The sequence below is a fragment of the Hippichthys cyanospilos genome, chromosome 5, assembly GCF_059441005.1.
Source record: "Hippichthys cyanospilos isolate Australia breed blue-spotted pipefish chromosome 5, RoL_Hcya_1.0, whole genome shotgun sequence".
Taxonomy (NCBI): domain Eukaryota; kingdom Metazoa; phylum Chordata; class Actinopteri; order Syngnathiformes; family Syngnathidae; genus Hippichthys; species Hippichthys cyanospilos.
Window position 1 is genome coordinate 13,442,845 of NC_142373.1, and position 20,689 is coordinate 13,463,533.

Sequence of the window (20,689 nt, forward strand, 5' to 3'; positions counted from 1 at the left end):
CTCAAAAGGTGTGATCACAATGGACACATTCATCCCATGACAAGAAAAGAGATGATTGGATCATCAGGTAAATCCCCCACTTAAGGACAACGTATATTGATGCCGCTTTGTTTGCTTTGTACCTTCGTCTCTGGCCACTCGACATTGTGTTGACCGTCTCTATCCTCGTCTGCGCCCTTCTCATTTCAACCTTGTGGAAAGTTTGCCTCATCACCTCCGTTTGGACAGCGCGTTCCATCAAGTAAGAATGCAGGAGGCGGTTTAGAGTGTGAAGTTCCCAAATGAAAGCGTCCCTTTTCAGTGGCAATTTCCACACATTTTTGTTTTTAAACGAAGAGGCTGATGTTGTCTTTTTTCCCTATTCAAGGCTTTACTGTGGAGCACCTTGAGGACTGGGACAACCGGGTCAGAGGACAAAGCGAGATGAGACGATGACAAAGAAAGCAGCTGGTCTTTGGGAATCTCTGCAGTGACCTGAGACACCTTTGTCAAAGTAAGATTCCGTACGCGCGCGTGTGTGAAGTGTTTTCTTCTAAGGAATCAGACTGAGGACATTTCCATCTGCTTGCAGTGTCCCCATAAAAGATTCTCACAGGCCTCATGGTGAATCCCTCAAATCCTTCACGTTCCACTTGGTCTGTATCACACTCAAGCGACAAAATCCCAAAGACAAATTCACAATTTCCAGTGGAAATGGAATTAATTGCATTTTAAACTCATTCCCTGGCAGCCATTTTAGCAGTAATTTGGTGTTTGGTGTGACGTTTTGCAAATGCGTGATTATAACACAATTAAGCAATGTGTTGCTTCATGTTCCAAATAATTGGCTCTTAATTTGAAAAGAAAAATGACAGTTCCTTGTCAGGGCGTTAAAAAGCATTAGATTTAGTGCTCCCCGCAGAAAACCTGTGAAAATGTCGTGTGCCCTCACGTACCCCAATTTGAGAACTAATGCTCTGCGGTACATCAAATTTACAAGATATTTTGCATTTTTATTTATTTATTTTTTTCTGGTTTCAGCATTGCAAACTTTGGAATGTACTTATGTAATAGGTTTGATAGAAGGCCAACGCAGGAAACTTTTTCTTTGCTTGCTAACGTTGTAAAATGACTATCCTGACGCCCAATCAGTGAACTGGAGGGTCAAGCTCCGCCTTTGGCAGAATGTCCCACCGCTCTTGGTGCGATGTCGATATCTGGAATCTCGGTGCAGCTTCGGACCAGCACGGAGTGGCGATGACAGCGCTATCGTCCCGGCCTCCCTTTTTACTTTCCGATTTACTTTGATTAATACAAGCGCGGAGTTAAAAGGACACAGTTGAAGTCACATGATCTGCCGTCCACCTGTTATACGACTTCAAAAAGTACTTTTATCAAAGCGGAGGCTGCCGGACGTCCAGCTCGACGCTCGTTTCGCGTCCCCGGGAGGGCCCGTTTCACCTTCTTGATGCTTTTACCAGAGCGGCCGCCTCAAAGGCGCACAGCTTCTTGCCTGAGGTTTTACGAGAGTCGAGCAAAAGCTGTCGCCGACCATTTCTTTTGCCGTTTCCCCACATTGTTTGTTTGGCCAACTGGCTCGGTCGTGTACTTGGCATGAGGCTAACAATCAGAGAAGCAATCTGCCGTACAAGTCAAGGCTAACTTGTGCTCTGAGCTATCGCGTCAATGTGCCGTGACGCGGTAATAGACGAGAGCGGATCAAAGCGGGCCAAAGATTGCGCTCAGCCGCAAAGATGGATCCCGGCGGCCTTTGGACACGTGATGCTTATCCTCCTGGCACACAAACAAAACGCGACTCCGCAATGAATCGCTGCAGACTTTGTCGTACAGTGGAAGCATATGTCCTTAAACCCCCATGGCACAATTTGTCATAAACACATTATAGCTACTTTTTTGACCCTTTGAAGCAGTGGTCCCCAACACCTGGTCCGCGGCCCGGTACCGGTCCGTGAATCAACTGTTACCGGGCCGCATGGGCCGCACACGAAATAATGTTTTGGAAGCGATTTAGTTTATCAGTTCATTTATTCGTACTTTGTTTCGCTTGATCTTTGTTTTTAGCGCCATCTCTGGCCGCTATCGATATTACATTTCGTAGTGAGAAGGATGCTGGTTTTGAGCGCAGTCAGTCAGTGACACACACGTTTTGTCTCTGTGAAATCTGGGCCACGACTGTCTGTAAGTTATACTTTCTTTGTATAGTCAAAATTAGTTCGTTTGTTGATCCAACAACATGTGATTACGGCTAACGTGCTAGCTAATATTAGTTCTTAGCTTCATCATGTTATAGAGTGTTGCCCTGTATGCATTTGTTCTCGTTTTCGTTTGAGCCAGGTGCTGTGGCTCCTTTCAGGGCGGTATGGTGGCCCAAGCGTTTGTAGTGTCTGTCTTGCAGTCAATATTAATTCTGTGTTTGAGTCCCGTCTGTATCTCAGCTTCTAAATTGTCAGCAAATCTGAATGCCGGTGTGTACTGAAGTCTTGAAATTGCCCACAGTTGCGTTGAGCACTCCAGTCCAGGCCGCTTGCCCTTGGAGCAGCAAGACTCTTTGTTTTTAACATCTTTTTCACTTGACAAGCATTGATCTCCCAACAAGGAGCGTCCCGAGTGGACGGATTGTGACACGAACAATGAGGCCAGGGCTGGCTGTGACAGAAGCTGAGCAGGCCCGATGCGTGGCTCGTCAGCTGGGTGCGTGCTGTCTTTGGCAGAGAGGGAGCAGAAGGTGCTGACAGCATCATCCAATTCACTGATTCTGTCTTTAATTGGGTGGAGCCTACAAAACAGACCCTTAAAAGAACCCTGATGGAATCAAATTATTTCTACTGTACAGAGTTGCCTTGAGATACAAGTGACCTGGATTTAGAGTTTTTCATGATTGGAGCTGACCTTTTTTTAAAAAAATATATTTTTATGGTTTTACTTTGATTTGTTCAAAGGACACAAAATAATCATCTTAATAAACATCACATTAATAGTAGTGGTGTATAAACGAAGCTTCGTGAAGCACTTGTGATTATTTTCCTACTTCTCTAGATGGCACTCTTGGTTTAAAGAGGCAAGAGGTTTGTTTTAAACCAAGAGAACTATCTAGAGGTGTTAAAAATATCACAGGTGCTTCATGAAGCTTCGTTTTTCCATCGTTACTTAATAGTCTTTTTAGCTTTATGCTAACAGGTGCAATATGCCATAGAAGGACTAAAAATATCATTAAACCTGTTTGAACACAAATTGTGGAAGAACAAAAGCCATTTCCATACAAAAATATGTTCTTTATCCTCTGAGAAGAATAGCTACTGTTGATGTGGCTTATATTGCACTCCAGATCACAATGCCCACTGAACTGAAGCAACAACTATTTTATTGTTCACATTCTGTTTGTCATTCCAGATGATTTTTATTAAGCACGATATTATAGGGTGCTATTTTTGGTTGTATTTGTGACGGAGTTTCCCCATTTCCTGAGGACCTCTCAAATGACCACACGTTGCCTGTATAAGGTTGGTCTAATTTTTTTAAAACACAGCAAATGAGGCGCATTTAAATCAAATTGAGCTCATGTTACATTCCTGCGTAATGCTCGTGGCGACGCATAGCACAACGTTTGCTGTAAATTACCATCACTTAAACTTTGGGAACGGCTTCAAAACAAATACGTGCTCGGGTTGGAGGCTACATTCGACAAAAAAAAAAAAAACGAAAAGAATGCTGATGCAATTATTGTTTAATGTTTAGATTGCATGCATCGCATTGATTATCTCGTAGAAATTACATCATATTTCAACATTATGTCTCAAATGGACTGAATAATCATGTCAATAATTTAAAATGAGCTGCTCTGGCATTTTTTTCACAACACACGTCACCTGTCTTTATAGAATCAGCTGCTTCCGAGGAAAAAGACCCCCTTCTTTTTTTTTTCTTTTTTTTCAACAAGTGCAAACAGATTTGCTGTAAATAAACATTGTGGAGGACTTTGGGAAATAGAAAGCACGTGTTGGCAAACACGGATTCTGCATTTGAATCCACCATCCTTAAATTGTTTGCATGTTACACCTCATCTTTTGTGGATAAATCATCATCAAATTATAGACAGTACAATTTGTGTGGAACGAATTATAAAGATATCACCATCGCATTTTGGCTGCGTTTGCGAAAAACGTGACAGGACACTTCATTAGGTACACGTAAATTGTCAGGATTTAGAAAACCCTTTTTTCGGCTATTCGGAACCGCTTCCTAATCCGGTTTACGTCGGGTTTTCAAGTCAAAATTGGATTGGATCGCCTTCATCAGATAGACCGTTCTAAAGATCTCCAAATTTCGCTTAGCGTTGCTCTATGTCACAATACACAAAATTAAATGAATGTATTATTTAATTTTTAATATATATGTTTTTTTTCATCAAAGCCATTCTTTTAATTCAAATGTTTTGATCAGCACTCATTGTTGACTTTGAACACGCCATCTTAAATGCTTTGGATCATTTTTAAAGGGCTTTCGTGTGTTTTTGATGTTGGGATCACTGAATTGTTTGGACCAACACAACCTAAAACCGACAGGATGCCAATACGTCATCTAATGTAGATTTCAGAAACCTTTCATTAGTAAAGAAAGATTTAAATCGAATTGCGGGTCCAAGAAAAACACGCATATTTAGGTCAGTTTGGCCCAACTTTTGGGGGTGGTCTCGCATAAAAACGGCCGATTATTATACATTTTTCCTGGCCAATAATTTATTTTGGGACTGTCACGCGGTACTTTTTGTCTTCAAAAGTTACATTTTTTTACTTTGGCAATATCGCGTACTAAAAATGAACGCAAACTCGCCACCTTGGTCAAATGAGATTTGGATCTTTTTTCTTTTCTTTTTTTTTCAAGGGCTTTCGTGTGTTTTTGACAGTTGCGCTTAAATAGATCCCAGGATTGCCATTCATTTAGGCACAGGCCCGGCGTGGGCCTGCTGCTCCATATAATGAGCTAACTAAATAGGGAGTGTTTTGTCAATATTAGCGGGACTACTTGGGGGGGGGGGGGGGGGGGGGGTAATTGGACACGTGTTTTCCCCCTTCTTTTTTGTCATTTGGAGATCAACCGATCCCTTTGTAATTGTTTTATAGCGAGCGTTCTCAAGAGGCTCCTTTCAGACAACATGGAGGCCCCGCAAGTATTTAACCTGCGCAATTTTGACGCGCAACGCCACTTGGCCCAAATTACACACTGCAGCGATGGAGGACGTTCTCTTCGATTTGGACCAGGACGGCTCGCCGGATTTCGCCTTTTGGGGTCAGATGGAGCAGAACCTGCAGTTCCAGACGCAGCTGGACACTTTGCTGCTGGACTGCGCAGGTGGAGGCTGCGGCGGCGGCGACCAGCTGTCGCCCTGGGCGTCGCCGGGGTGCGGTTCGGTGTTCCCGGAGGCCCAGCTTGCCTTGGCCGACTGGGACGCGCAGTGTCCCGCGGAAGAGGTGGCGGATGAGTCTCCGGAGGCGGCCAGGCGCTCGCGTCGACTGCAGCAGCAACAGCAGCAGCAGCAACCGCAGCAGCCGTACAAGGTGCAGCGCGCTGCAGCCAACATCCGCGAGCGCAAACGCATGCTGAGCATCAACTCGGCCTTCGAAGAGCTGCGCTGTCACGTGCCCACCTTCCCGTACGAGAAGCGACTATCCAAGATCGACACGCTGCGCCTGGCCATCGCCTACATCGCCCTCCTCAGGGAGATCCTCGTGTCCGGGTGTGACCCCAAGTCCTACGTGGACGAGTGCGTCAAAAACGGATACAAGAATCAGACCAACGCCGTTTGGAACACCAGCGGTGAGCAAACGTCACATTCTGCCTTGACTATAACATGATGTTCATTTTTGACGAGAGGAACTTATCCAAACTTACTCTGCTCAAATCGATTTTTTTTCCAGCATATTTGAAACAAATGCTGCATGTAGTGCAGTTTACTCACTTTACTCAAAGTCGACTCGTTACGTTTTCCAACCTCAGCGAATAACCAGCCATGATTGGGAGAGAGGTTAATTCACCTGCGATGCCTTTGAAGAAGCAAGATATTCTCCATCCATGTCTCCAGAATACGATTAGTACATTATTTCGGTTTTTCTGCTCCAAGAATGATCTCTCTCTGTCCGGTCCCAAAAGCATTTACGTGTAGACGGTTTTAGCCCAGTTATAAATATAGGTGAGCCTACTATTCATTCACAGTTATTAACCCTTCCTCGTGTAATACATAATATATAAATAAATTTACGTGGGATTAAATAACTTATTTCTTGAGAGATATGTAAACACAAATCTTTGGGATAGGATGAGATGCTGAAAAGGGTGAATACATTTTTTTTTTCTCCCACGTACATTGTTATCAAGGCTATAAGTATGCATAAATTAATGCATACAAACCATACTTAAGTGTGCAAACATTCAATTAACTTCACTTTACTGAGACAAAATGGACACAACCGCCGAGACAAGCTGCCTTTCAAGAGGATATGATGCAAAGATTTCACATGCTTAATGTTTTAATCCATAATCATTACAAGCATACTGCATGTCAGTAATTGTTTTTTTAATCAAAAACTGGCCAACATTTGCTTGATTTTTATGCTATCCACACAAAGTATTTTTTTTCTACCTCAGTATTTGCTCCATTATGAACGTAGTCGGCTCGAGGAAGTGAACAGAATAAGAATTTCATTGTATAGTATTACTATGCATAAAACAATAAAACCTTCGAATCTCTTTGCTAATGTGGAGAAATGCTACGTTAGCTATGATGCTAACATAGAAATTACCATTCATAAGTTATCAGGAGCTCAACCAAACAATATTATAATCATATTTCCAGTTAGTATCAGGTCTATTTTGGCAAATAAAGATCAAGAGAGTAGCTAGCTGTTTTTTATTTATTTCTTATGTCAATGTAGATTTAGTTTAACCTAGGGCTGGTCATCATGGATGTTTACAAAGCTAGTCAAAAAAATAATTGAAGACTGAGTAGAAAGCAAAGTTACTGTTATTGAATGGAAATGTCATTTCAAGTAGTGCTAGTTGCACACTTCCTTTCCCAGGTGTGTTTCCTTTGGCTATATGTGCTCCAGATTTCATTTCCTTTATTTCTTATTTTTTTCTTACCCTACTTAATAAATCCTGTCCTCAAGTCTCTTTTTGTGGCCATTGTGTAATAAGTGTGCCTCCATATAGAACTCGTTAAACAGTCATTAAAACGTATCAAAACTCACGTTGTTTGTCCCTCTTTTGTGTCCCCAGATCTGACAGCTCGTCTCTCGTGGATAAAGTGGGATTAGTTAAGGGCCGTGGGGCACCCCCGTATGCGGAGATCTCCTCGACATCTGCAGACTTCTCACTGGGTCGCACGCACCTCAGGCTTTTAATATTGTAATTTCTTGCCGACTGGTCAATTGAGAGCTTTTGCCAGCGAGGCCTCGGAGGGGCGCATGGGCGTGGGCATTGTTTACCCAAATGGCCGCCACTTGTCACATTGCAGTGAGACACACTGGCATGAGACTGAACGACATCCAGCGTTCGAGTGTTTTTTTTTGTTTTTCTTTTTCCGCGAGTCTTCATGTGTGAGAAAAGGGTCTTGATCATGTAAATGAGACGATGGGCCAGACCCAGATGACGCGACGTCGGCATATTGTCAACACTTTTGTTTCTCTTTTATTTATTTATTTATTGGACTCTTAATTCATGCTAATGTATGCTCAAAATAACTCCCGTTCATGTGAACAATAGCGCACTCCCAAACAGTTGTCAACATCCTCCAAAATTCCCCAATTTTTGCAAATGTTTGTATTATAGCATTGATGTGAAAACGAAGCCTCGTGAAACACTTTTACTCCTCTAGATGCCACTGTTGGATTAATGATGCAGTGTATGCGTGATACACTTCTATAGTACTAGTATTTGAAAAAATGACTCCTTGACATGTAAATTCTTCAACACTAAATTTTAGATGGGGGCGGCTCGGTGGGGCAGTGGTTCGCAGGTTCGCGTCACAGTTCAGGGACCCGAGTGCAAATCCACCTCCCTCTTGCCTTCCTGTGTGGGGTTTGCATTTTCTTCCCGAGCCCACTGGGTTCTTTTCAGGGACTCTGGGCTCCTCCCACACTCCAAAAACATGCATGGCTGTTGTATCGGACATATAATAAATTGTCCATAGGTGTGTTTGGGTGCATGAATGGTTGTCACCCATCTACTGCTCAAAGTCAGCTCGGATAGGCACTAGCAAGCCTGTGATCCTTGTGAGGATAAATGGCTCTAGAAAATGGCTGGATAGATGTGAAATTTAGATGAGAAAGCTTTGAGAACCCGTTACTGGAATTTAATTTAACATTACTTCATATGCACCCCTGCACATGCACCCAAAAAAAATAAAAAAAATCACTGTCAGTACTGATCCTCATTAATTAATTAAAAAAAAACACCATACTTCATATACATACCACATAAAACAGAAAGCCAGCCATTTCGGTTGAAAGCAAATTCCAAAGTAATGCAATGGTGCAATTTGTAAATGTCCTATTTTTGACGGTCTGTTCAATTAAAACTGAAAGTTGACGTAAATTGGTTGGTTTATTTGAAATCCACTGCCAAGAGGAACATTTTGGAGACCACAACAAGTCAAATACCTCCAATATGTCTTTCAGTCTATCTTTTTACTTTGTGGTCATTTATTGATTACCATTCAGCGAATTTGTGCTGCCAAATATGCGGGGCAGGTGTGTTTATCCTGTTTTGGTCTGGGCCTTGCATTTGTAAATACAATTAAATGCATCACATCCTGCTGGAACAATTTACATCTGCTTAGAAAAATGTGTTGAACAGACCGGCTAATTCTTTCATAGCTACAATGTCTTATGCTAGCCAGCTAGCTGTTGTTTAAGCTAGCTAGCTAGCCCCTGCTTCCTACTCTATAACTCTATAACAGTTTTTGCTTGTATAACACCATGTAACAAACACTTCAAATGTAGAAGATCTGCGTCAGGTTCTTTGTGTTTAATTCTGACTCGAGGAGTTTGAATGAAATTGTTTGATGTATAAACTGCATAAACGTATAAAATTTGTCAGTGTCTTCTTGTTTTTAACGTAGTTTAGGCAACATGAGACTATACACACACACACACACACATATATATATATATATATATATATATATATATTTATATATATATATATATATATATATATATATATATATATATATATATATATATATATATATATATATATATATATATATATATATATACACATAATAGCATGAGACTTAACAAAACAAAGGCATAGATCATTTTGCAAAAAAGTGACTAAAACAAAAATATAGCAATGATTAACTTCATGTTCCAAATAATGTCTCTTTTCCAGGGAAAGTAAGGCAGTTTCTTCCATGTATAGTGGGGGTAGGAACCTTTGAAGCGGAACCTTAGGCATCAGGTTGTGTTGCCAAGACTCCTCTTGAAAAGAGGGAATGCGCACCCTCACTTTAGAGGAGAATTGGGATTGACAACTGCATGGGTGTGTCCTCCCCACCACCTGTATTTTTCAGGTGAGTCTGTTTTTGATGTTTATTCCAAATCGAAAGCGATGTGTTGAAATAAACCTGATGCATTTAAATGACAATGCGGTAAGCTAACAGTTTGTAGTCTGAGGTGGTTTGAGTTTGGTAGAGGCATCGGGGGAAGGGCACACTAAAACAGCAGCTGATGTTTATTATTAAATGATTTGATTGACCACTTCTTTTGACAGCATGAGTGATGTAACAGCTCCTGACTTTTTGGGTAAACAAATATTCATCTAAAGTCCATAGGATGAGATGAATGAATTGTGAATGTTTAGTTATCTTAAATCATGAATTGTGCCCATCAAAATGTCTGACATGACGTGAACATGATTTATTTGTGAAAAGAAAGGATCACTTTTGTCTTAATAAATAAGAAGAGAATTGGGTTTGACAACCGCATGGGTGTGTCCTCATTGTCCTCCCCACCGCCTGTATTTTTAAGGTGGGCTCAACTCAATTGTTACCCGGGATTCCAGGCAGTTGGAACCTGTAACAATATCCTAGTCATTATAACGCAATATAGTGCTTCATGTTTTAATTCATTTGCTCTGAATTTGAAAAGAAAACGTTCTTCCACGGCATTGAAAAGCATTACATTTAGATTTACTGCTGTCTGCAGAAAACCTGGTAAAATGCTAAATGCCCCCAAGGGGTATGCATACCCCCATTTGAGAATCACTGGTGTACCCTAGCACAGATGACCAAGAGCAATTGTTTTTCCACATTTGGAATAAAAACCTAAAAACATCAGGTGGGTTAAATCCGTTGGATTAACTGTTTTCATTGTGGACATCAGAAATTAGGAATTCATGGTAATAAAATCATTTGGCGGAACCCACCCACATAATGACGTATACTTTTCCACACCTGTGAGGCGGAGTGATACAGTATGTACATATCACTCCGCCTCAAATCGATTTTTTTGTTGGGGCTGGCGTATATTAAGCCCTAAATTACACAATCCATGTTGCAAAATCGAAGAAAAACACGTCAGTCTCGCCTCACCGCGGTGACCCAATGTGTTGGTACTTTTAAGAGCTGTGAAGCTCTTGTTTAAGAGCTCACCTGCTTTTCTCATTACAGCTCTTCACAAGAGCGCGCATTGAGCCTCGGCGAGCGTGTGAAGGCAAAAATGCGGTGTTGTCTTTAAAATGGGTCCCCGGGGGCCATACGCTGGGGGGGGCCGCGCATTTGAAGCCTACTGGGACGCTGGATAATTCTCTGGGTGAGCTAGCGAGGCAGGCCTCCCGGTGACCACCGCAAACACGCAACATGGAGAGAAGTAAACACCGGCCACCTCGGGGATTCCATGAGGTGTTAGAAATGTGAGCTCACTGGGCCATCAGTCTTGGTCTTAAATGGCTCCACTCTTTTTATTAGTGTTTCTCTTTGTCAAGTTACCTTACACACACAATTGCAAATCGCTGTGGAAATGCCATGAAGCTGCTCTCAATTGGCAAACCAAAAACAATCTGTACATTTTTTTTGTATCAAAATCAGAGCTCTAAGACAGTGTACTTCATAAAAAAATTTATTATTTAAACTGTTGTAAATAAATTAATCACAATTTTTCTTCCAATTCAATGGATATGGTCTTGCTCCTTTTATTGTGAGAGCCTTCACCACCAGAGGGCAGTATACATACAAATACCATATAGCAAATAAACAGGCATGTGTAAGTATATACAGGATCAAAAGTTGGTTTGATAACTGCCCTTATTTCAAGAAATGATGGCACAATGGAGCCTCATGAACCATTTTGATATATAATTTTAGGTTTCCTGAAAAGTGATCAATTGGGAGATACAATGTTTCTGCCCAATACCAGCCTGTGAGTGTTGATCTATTGCCTCTCTATGTGTGATGCTTCACCTTTTGTATTCAAAATTTGGCGCCCGGTAGTATTGCTCAACTAACTACCTACATGTGCTGCTTCACCATTTGTGTTCGAAATTCGGCCATTGTGAGTATTGCTCTATTAATGGTCTACGTGTGTTGCATCACCATTTGTTTTAAAAGGATCATGGGTTTTATTACTGATCCGTGAGGCATCCTTTGAAAATGTGTCCACTAAAGAGACTGGGAGATTCATCAGGTTTTCCATTAGGTACATTTTGGCAGGACAATTTTGGTGACACAGGTGACAGTGACAGTGGACTGCAAAGGCCTCCTCTTTGTTGACATCTGCCGATCTTCACCCCACGCGCCCTCAGCTCAATCAGCAGAATCAACACTGCTGCTGTTTGCCTGTTCCTTCTCCATCTCGCCCGCCTCCGCTCAATGTAAGCACGCATTAGCGCGGCTCGCAAGACAGCGGGGGGAGCATCTGGGCCGCGGCCCACATGGCGCTGTGAAAGTAATGCTAACCTTGGCACCTGTGTCACAAGTGCAGCGCTAATTACGTGCACCTATTTGTGCAGGAGGCTGCACCAACAGCACCCAAGTGCACGCGCCTTCTGTCATTTGTTCAACAAATTCACTCTGACCCCATGGACAAGTGCTGCACCATCCCCCCGTTCTTCACGCCCGGTTAAAGTTCAAATCCTGGAAGTAGTACATCATAATGGATATAATTACATTCTAAGCAGAAAAATTGCTCCAGAGACACTGCTTTTTGTAACTGTCGGGGCAATTGAGTATATTTGAGTTGATTGAGGTTACATGGCTGCTCTTTTACAGCACTAAAGCCAGAATAAATTAAAGGTGACCCTGCTTTCGTGGCCTAGCTTGGAAAATGCTCAGTCCGCGTTAGATGACGTAAGCAAGAAAGCTTTGAAATTCAGATCAGTGTTTCTCAACCTTTTTTCAATGGTGAAATCTTTTTTCCAACTAGTATCTATTATCCGAAGCTGCAAAGCTATTTTGTATGGAAAAGAAATCTTGTCGAATTTATTAGACTTTGTGTGTATCTCCAGGCAGCGCCAAAGATAAATTGTGTAACATCCTGTTTTTTTCCCCCAGCTTGTTTGTCGTAAAATTGCATAATGCATATGACAATATGCATATGTATAAAACGTCACAAATTACACACAAAAGACCGCTTTTGCCTGTTTAGACTATTGGCCGAAAGCGGCCGCTGTGCCAAGTGAAAGGTTAAAATGATAAAGAAGTACCTAGAATTTTTCAGTTTTTGGTATTTTTTTATTTCTGTTTTTTTTTACAAATAGACAAACAAAAACCAGAGGTCAAAATCTCATTCCTTTTTTTCTGCACATTTTTAAATTCCAGAGCTCAGGAACCCCTTTAGAAAACAAAACATTGCATTATTACTAATATTCAGTTTTATCCTTTCTAAATGGTAAAGTTCATCAAAAACAGCATGAAAAATGAGCACACTCCACTTCATCTCTTCGACATCACTTATTGCTCCCCTGTGAAATTTGCATTTTCACCAAGAGGTTCCCTCCTATTGGCCCTTACCCATTAATGGTCTCATTAGAAATTCAAAATTTTTTGCCTCAACGGGACGAGCTAGTGCGAGCGTCTTTCACAGATGGTCCTACAAAGGGTGGGTGTCTAACTAGACCCTCCTGGGTATTTTGGCCGGATTAGATGACCGTGATTCCGCAGGGCACCTAAGCTATGTACAGTATTCGGGTATGGGGGTGCATGTTTATATGTGCTTAAATGGGGGGTTGCTCTGCCGCCACCCCCTCCATCCCGATGTATCAAAGCAAACGTTGACGGTGGGGGTCCCTGGTATCCCGGGCCCCCTTCCACGCAGGAGACAAAGCAGCGAGTCTGCATGGCATTAAACAAAGCCTAACTGCTTCAAGCTGCTCCGCGTTCCCAATTAAAGCTTTATGAAAGGGCCCCTAATGCCATTTCAGAAACACCTTGTCATCGGCCCCGAGCCCAGTGCGGATAGAAATGAATGGGCCGCTTGCTTACCGTAGACCGGAGCCGCCAGCAGAGTTTTATTGGGCAATACGTACCTGTCTGTTGTTTCATTCGCCGCAGCGGCCGAGCCTCAAAACCGACTGTTCTCATTTTATATGACGGACGGCGGTCGACGTTAGCGTCGCCATATCAAAGGATTGCCCCGTTTATGAGAGCGCAATTAAAAGCCGGGAAATTATTTCTTGTTTTAATCACGCGTTATTCCTTTGGCGTGATGTAATGCTCTCGCGTCAACCGATCTCCAAATGCGCTTTGCAATCAAGGCTGACGTGCGAGTTGTTATTCCGGAATGACTCGGGTGAGTCACGCTTTACTGGAAAAGCAACGCGCAGTAAAAACAGACGTGTCTCTTTGTTTTTGCCTCACATATTCGGATCGCTGTAGACAACAAAGACGAGCAAAGTCCATGCGCTCATGCTCTTAAAAGGGACGAGACGATTTGCGTGTTGAGTTTTGGGGGTTCATTTGGATCACGGTCCGGGCAAATTTATGAACACTGATCCACACGTGGTGGGAATTTGGGAGTTGAACCAACCAGTCAATAAGTTGACTTTACCCATCTGTGATAACAGCGCCTGAAGTTGGGTTTTGGCCTTGACAAGTTGCAGTCAATCACACTTTTAAAGGCCAAAAATTGGCAATATTCTGGATTTTATAACACTGACCCAAATAAACTCATTTTAGGGATTTTAAAAATGTAATTATATAGAATTACTTACCGTATTATTAGGCACGATCTTTATTTTGAGGTGTGTGTCCATACTTAACCCATACATACACACGGCATTAAAAGGGAACGTACGTTATGTTGCTACCAGTATTCACACTGTACGTAATACTTCATTTTTTTATGGCCGCTAGCGTATGTCATGTATGTGTTTCTCCCCTCGCAGCTCTTTATCAGCGGGAAATGTTTCGACAGTCGGTCAAGCATAGGTCTCACAAAATTTGCACAATAACAATTTTACATATTTGGGGGCTGACTGCACAAAAGCAGCACTATACTGTAGGGTGCCCTGTATTTTTGAGGATATTGAAGGCTGGTTTTTGCGCCTTACGGTACAGAAAATTCAGTATAATATGTGATATCCAGTACAACAGTTAAAATTGAAGTTTACATTACAGTAAAACAAGCCATTAACGCAGTGAGAGGGCCAACTTCAAAATAAACCTTATCTCACCAATTAAAAGATGGACGCAATTGCCTTGGTACACTTGTATTTTACTGTTCCCTAAAACATAACAAGACTCTTTTGACTCGTCTCACGTTTGCTGATTTGCTGTCAAGTACTTTTGCTCCAAAGAGTCCCCGCATTAATAGCACAACGTCATCCTGAAATGACGTTCAGCAACTTATTAAGAGCGCTAAAACAAAAACGACTTAATTACGCTGACATTCTATATTTTCCACCACCTGTTGCTACCATTTCCTGGTGGTACAGGCTCCATTATAGGAGCAAATATCATAAATTAGCTTCTAGCTAGCAGTAGGAGTCAAGTCAAGGAATCTTTGTTTATGGCATTTGTGACTGAAAAATGGTTGCATCTGTGGGGCCGCAAGTAGCTTGGGAAGCGATAGCGCTGCTGGTAATGGACGGTGTGTGTTGTGAGCAATGAGAAGCAGCTGGAGGCTTCCTCGGCCGAACATCTCAGCCGCATCTTGAAACACTTAAAGACCCGCATAGCGGAGGGTGTGCATGAAGAGACAGGTGTGGATAATCAGGTGATAATGTATACAGAGCGAACATCGGCCTTTAGATCCCCGCGCCAAGATCATTCGGGGTGAGCGTCGCCAAGCGTCTCCGGGGTTTGAAGTCCACGTCGAATCAGAGACGAGTGATCCTGGCGAGGTGAACGTGCGGTAATATTCCACCGGTGGCGGCCGCTAACAAATCATCTCTTCCATAACGTCACTCACATATGCAAGGAGATTCTCTCGCGAGTTCAAAGTCTTTTCCACAAGAGGCGCTTTGCTCTCGTTGGGACTTTGACGTCCTGGTCTCCATCTTGGCATTATTTAGGACCTCTGCTGTGACTTGTTCCTGTTTTGAGGGCAGCAAAAGCGCGGCTCGTGGAGCGCCACTCGCTTTCAAGACATAAGATAGAAGCGCCGGCATAACTCTAGCCTAAATTGCTTTTTCAGCTGACGGGTCGTTTCTCCTGGTCGCCCACCTGTGACTTCAGCTCACGTCTTCCCAGATTTTAGTCTCATGTTTAAAAGTGATCCAACTTTCTAAAGCTTAAAGTCCTTGCTGCAAATATTATGTGGCCTATTTGTGGATCGGTTTTGCTATCCATCAATTCGGTTCACCATCCGTCTATTCATCCGTGTATCTATCAATCCACTGTTCCATCCAGCTATCTAAGCGTCATTTCATCTAGCATCCATTCCATAATTCCATAATTTCATCCATAATCCATCCACCCCTTAATGTCCCATCTGTTCAGTCATTGTTCTACCAAGCTAGCTAGTGAGATTCAAGCTAGCTATCTTAGCTAGATAGCAAGTACTAACTAGCTTTCTAGCCGTCAATGTTTCCGTCATTTTTTCTGTCATTCCATTCCTCATCATCCACCATTTTATTGTTCCATCTCACTATTCTTCATCCATTATTCTATCTAGCCAGCTAGATTTTAGCAAGCTATCTTAGTTTAATAGCTAGCTAGCTGTCATCCATTGTTCTGTCATTGTACATCCATCTTTTCTTCCATCATTGGATCTAGATTCTACCTTGCAATCGTAGCTATATAGCTCGTCCTAGCTATCTATCATCTATCATCTGTTGTTTTTTCATTCATCCATCTATCCATGATCTCACCATCCATCCATCCACGTTTGCATCTTTCATCTGTCATTTTATCATTCCATCCATCAGTCTTCCATTCATCTGCCTTTCCTTCGTCAATAATCCCTACGTTCTGCCTTTATGACGTGCTGAACTTCAGCAACCCTGGGTTGAGCTGGGTTGGGCTTGACTTGGATTTATTGGCATGAAATGTGAATTTTGCCGGTATTTTCTTTCTTTGCCACCTGCCTCTTGGAACGATTTGCTTTGCGCCATGGCATGCAAAAGTGAAGGCCGACCTTTTTTTTGCTGCACGAGAAGCTCACTGTACAGGTATGACACTTTTGGGCTAGAGGGCCCTTGTGTAGCTGTTCCCAAGGCCTAGTGGGCCAAGGGAAAAACTCTCATGCCGTGGACTACGCTTCCATGTGTGAAACATTACCTGTTTGAAGACGTGCTTCCCATTCAGGCTCCATTTGGCTCCAAGTAGAAAGTGCTTCAACAAAGCATGAAGCAGAGGCGGTTCCTCCCAAGTCTGAAAGGGCATCGGGAGGTTTCAAGTCAAAAGCAGCCATTTTGTTTCACTTGATTTCTGTCATCTCATCCAAGCAAAGTCTCCACCGGAGATTTTTTTTTTGGTTGAAATGGAGATGGGCCAAATTGTTTCTTAATGCGATGCCGTTTTGTGGATGACTGACTGAATTCAAGACCTAATGAGCGTAATTAACTCGCAATAAGAAAGTGTTTGTTGACATTGTGTCAGTGGCTTGTTTGATTTTCTTCTAGAAAGGAAAGCCAGCATCATTTTTATTGGCTCGAGCCAAAGCGAATCAATACATAATTTTGTCAGCTCCTTCTAAGCATGACATGGTCGTTTTGGGAGTCAGCTGATTTGGACAAAGTGTGCATTCTGGCAGCGGGTGAAGTCGGCGCTCTAATGTGAGCCATGTGTGCAGAAGAAACATGACATGTCAGATGAAGAGCTGGACCTCTGTCAAACAACATGGACGCCATCTGCTCCAGCTATACATTCTGAGGAAGTTCTAGTGTTCCTTGCTTTGTTGAAGGTGCATTTAAGATTTATCTACGCATCTGTCTGTTTATATGTTTATTAAGGTTTGGACCACTAGAGTCTTTGAAGTCCACTATATTGCAAAGTCAAGTCCAAGTCAGATATTCGATGTCATCTTTGATAGCTTTTCAGCAAGGGGATAGCGGCTCTCAAATTTGTGGTACTGCAGACTTGAGTTGTAAATCTCGACTTTGGTCTCAGGACTTATCTGAGGACAAATTTTCAAGGATTTCGTCTCAGAATGAAAGGCGTTTTTACTTGGTCTTGTCTTGGACAAGACAAACTCGTGATTTTTCATCAGGGCCAGTCAGTATCACTACTGCAGTGATCAGTGAGAAATGACATCATTTGTAGAAAAATAATATTTGCATGTGCAGGTTTCTTTGTAGATGAGTTTTACTCTCATTCAAACTGTGAATAAACATTTTCCTTTAAGCAGCGGCAGATTTTTTAACAAATGTCGATGTGGATATTCATCAGAATCCCAAATAACTCCTGTAATCCGTTAGGTTGATCACCACGGGATAGTCTTGCTATCCATTGTCCATGCATGCATGCATCCATCCACTCTCGGGTTGAGAGTGTTTAATTTGTTATAATATTTTCAAAAGCCCTGTTTGTGGATGATTATGGTTACAGTCAACGTTATGAAGGTCAAGTAATCCATCCAATACAGACAAATGCGCTAAACGTGCACACAGTCAAGGCGAGTGTAGTTTCAGTGTGAAGAAGTGACATAAGAAAAGGGTGCGCGCATGCACCGCAGGCATGCATGCAGGCTCCCCCTCCAGCTGCAAAAGCCGTCCCCTTCCAGCCTCCAAAGTATTTAGCATCCCAACCCGGGATGAGGTTTCCCCCCAAAAAATTAGGGAAAACTTCCTGCGCGAGGAGAAGACATGCCAAGCCGCACTCGGACGCCAGCAGTCGCCTTTTAAGTCAGGCAGCAGGCTGGGTGCGCGCAAGGAGGGGTTCGGCGTCTTTCTGCCCAGATCTTCTCGGATATTCGGATACTTTTTTTTTTTTTTTTTTTTTGACGGAGGCTTTTCGCTAAATCGCCACGGCTTCGAAGGTGGACTCCGCGTTCCCCTCGCTCCCCTTGCATTTCTTCAAGCGAGAAATGGAAGAGGGCTCCGGATCCCCGGTGTCCCCCGCGGACAGCTTGGCCACGAGCGAGGAGGAGGCCGAGCGCCGGCCGGTGAGCGGCAAGCGCTGCGCCCGCAAGCGGAGGCCCAGCAAGAAGTCGGCCGACGACAGCAGCGGCAGCGGCAGCGGCAGCGGCGGCGGCAGCCCGACGCCCTTCAAGCGCAGCAAGAAGCCCAGCCCCGGCGGCGGAACCGGAACCGCCGGAACCGGAGCGCAGTCCTACGAGGAGCTGCAGAACCAGCGCGTCCTGGCCAACGTGCGCGAGCGCCAGCGGACGCAGTCCCTCAACGAGGCCTTCGCGTCCTTGCGCAAAATCATCCCCACGCTGCCCTCGGATAAGCTGAGCAAGATTCAGACGCTCAAGTTGGCCTCGCGCTACATCGACTTCCTGTGTCAGGTGCTGCAGAGCGACGAGATGGACAACAAGATGTCCAGCTGCAGCTACGTGGCCCACGAGAGGCTCAGCTACGCCTTCTCGGTCTGGAGGATGGAGGGCGCCTGGTCCATGTCCGCCTCTCACTGAAGGCGCGAGGACGGTCAGCAGCTGGGATGCCCGAGCGGTGCGTATCCGCTGCAACCCACCTTTGCAAGTTCATTTTTATCAGGGCTCACTTTCGTTCACTCACTTGTAAAGAAGGTCCACTGTTTTCCCTTTTTGGCTGTTTCGTTTTTGACGAAAGCAAACAAACAAAAATGCTCCAAGACAACAGTTCAAACGGTGCCAGACGTTTATGTTCGTCGTTTATATTTGGTTTACTGTTTAAATAAATACATATTGTATCGTCTATCGTTCATATTCAGCCTCTATCGTTTATAGTTTAATCTTTTTTCCACCTTTTTGACATCAAAATCAGAAAATCTAAGCCCTCGTCCCAATGCTGTATTTAATTATTTTTCTTATTTCTTAGAAGATTTTCATTTATTATTAGCCTATCAAGCACATGTGGGCTTATTTCATTTCAACATTATGATTTCATATGAATCACTGAGAAGTTTAAAAATGCTAAAGATTGATAAAAAAAAAAATGTTAAAAATAGAAACCTAAAAAAAGAGTAAATCAGATTTATTAACGCGACTATTCAAGTACAGTGGCAACTTCGGGTTTCTTCATATCAACTTCATCAGTATCAAAAAACAATGCTGCATTGGTGCTATATTATACGTAAAATGCGTATAAATAAATAAACGACCGAACCTGTAAAAAAAAAAAAAAATCATTTGATCTGTGTTTATGAATGAAGCATAATAGTAAGCCTAATAATAAAAGGGTAATTTTCCCACCGCTCTCCCATGCAGCAGCCATTTGCTTTTTACTCCAACTCGTAATTTGCGCGCATGAATGGCAGTGGCTTGTACCAAAATGCAGCTGCAGGAAGAAGTGCGAAAAAAGCATGGTGGACACCATAAAAAAAAAAAGGCGATCGAGTTTGCTGGTTTGCACACCCTTGTGTGGTCGGATTCGAGCAACATAATTAGTACATTAAAATATAAACATTCGACAATATTTCATCACTCATGTTTTCTCAACTTTGGCTCTTTACTTTTGTTATGATGAATTCCAAATCTGTTTCGTTTATTAAATAATAATTCCCCCAAATGACTTTTTTAATGGGGAAAAAAAAGAACCTGCATGAAATACAAGATCTCGCTCAATTACGTCACACGTCCATTGGCTGTTCTGAAAAAGAACATTTGTTAATTTTCATTTGACTGCGATTTTCAATCGTCCTTCTTCTCTTGCAGACTGTTTCCAAACCCCAAAATGGACTAATGGAGGAGCCGGTGGACATATTGTGACATGCTCACGCATTGAGGATGGAGTGAGTGCGCGCGCGCGCACGCGCACGCGTGGCATCCGGCCTGCCTCCGAAAGGACGTTGTTGAGCTGCTGTTGGGACGCTATGACAGCAAAAGTCCAAAAGGAGATAAATTTATTTTCATTTGTTCCCTAAAGACCTTTTTTTGTCCAGCAAAGTATAGATGTCGAAATGTGTACATAAAAGTGTAGAAATGCGCCTATAGTCTGCAACAGGGACCAAAACAATCCCACGTGTGGTTACCCCAAAGTCTTTTTTTTTTTGTACATATTTTGCTTATTTATTAAAACATATTTTTGAAGGAGATGTTGTGCATGTTGTTTTCAGGCGACAACAATTTCTGCACTCCCGTGGAATACATTTCCCTCCAATTTTCGCACTATT

The 20,689-nt window shown here is 42.8% G+C and overlaps 2 protein-coding genes across 3 annotated transcripts; both read left to right on the forward strand.

The window, feature by feature from the left end:
* The first annotated feature begins 1,704 nt into the window (after positions 1 to 1,704).
* LOC148423617 (uncharacterized) lies at positions 1,705 to 9,089 on the forward strand. 2 transcript variants are annotated; one of them, XM_088415481.1, is made up of 3 exons: positions 1,705 to 3,500; positions 5,121 to 5,814; positions 7,273 to 9,089. In XM_088415481.1, exons 1-3 carry the CDS (start codon positions 3,477 to 3,479, stop codon positions 7,308 to 7,310), a joined length of 756 nt encoding a protein of 251 aa, XP_088271607.1. In that variant the 5' UTR covers positions 1,705 to 3,476; the 3' UTR covers positions 7,311 to 9,089. The 2 variants fall into 2 exon arrangements, with proteins under 2 accessions (XP_088271607.1, XP_088271608.1); XM_088415482.1 differs by lacking the exon at positions 1,705 to 3,500 and having other exon boundaries at positions 5,056 to 5,814.
* An 8,806-nt stretch (positions 9,090 to 17,895) lies between these two features.
* twist2 lies at positions 17,896 to 20,689 on the forward strand. Its single transcript, XM_088415483.1, has 2 exons — positions 17,896 to 19,047; positions 20,232 to 20,689. Exon 1 carries the CDS (start codon positions 18,462 to 18,464, stop codon positions 19,008 to 19,010), a length of 549 nt encoding a protein of 182 aa, XP_088271609.1. The 5' UTR covers positions 17,896 to 18,461; the 3' UTR covers positions 19,011 to 19,047; positions 20,232 to 20,689.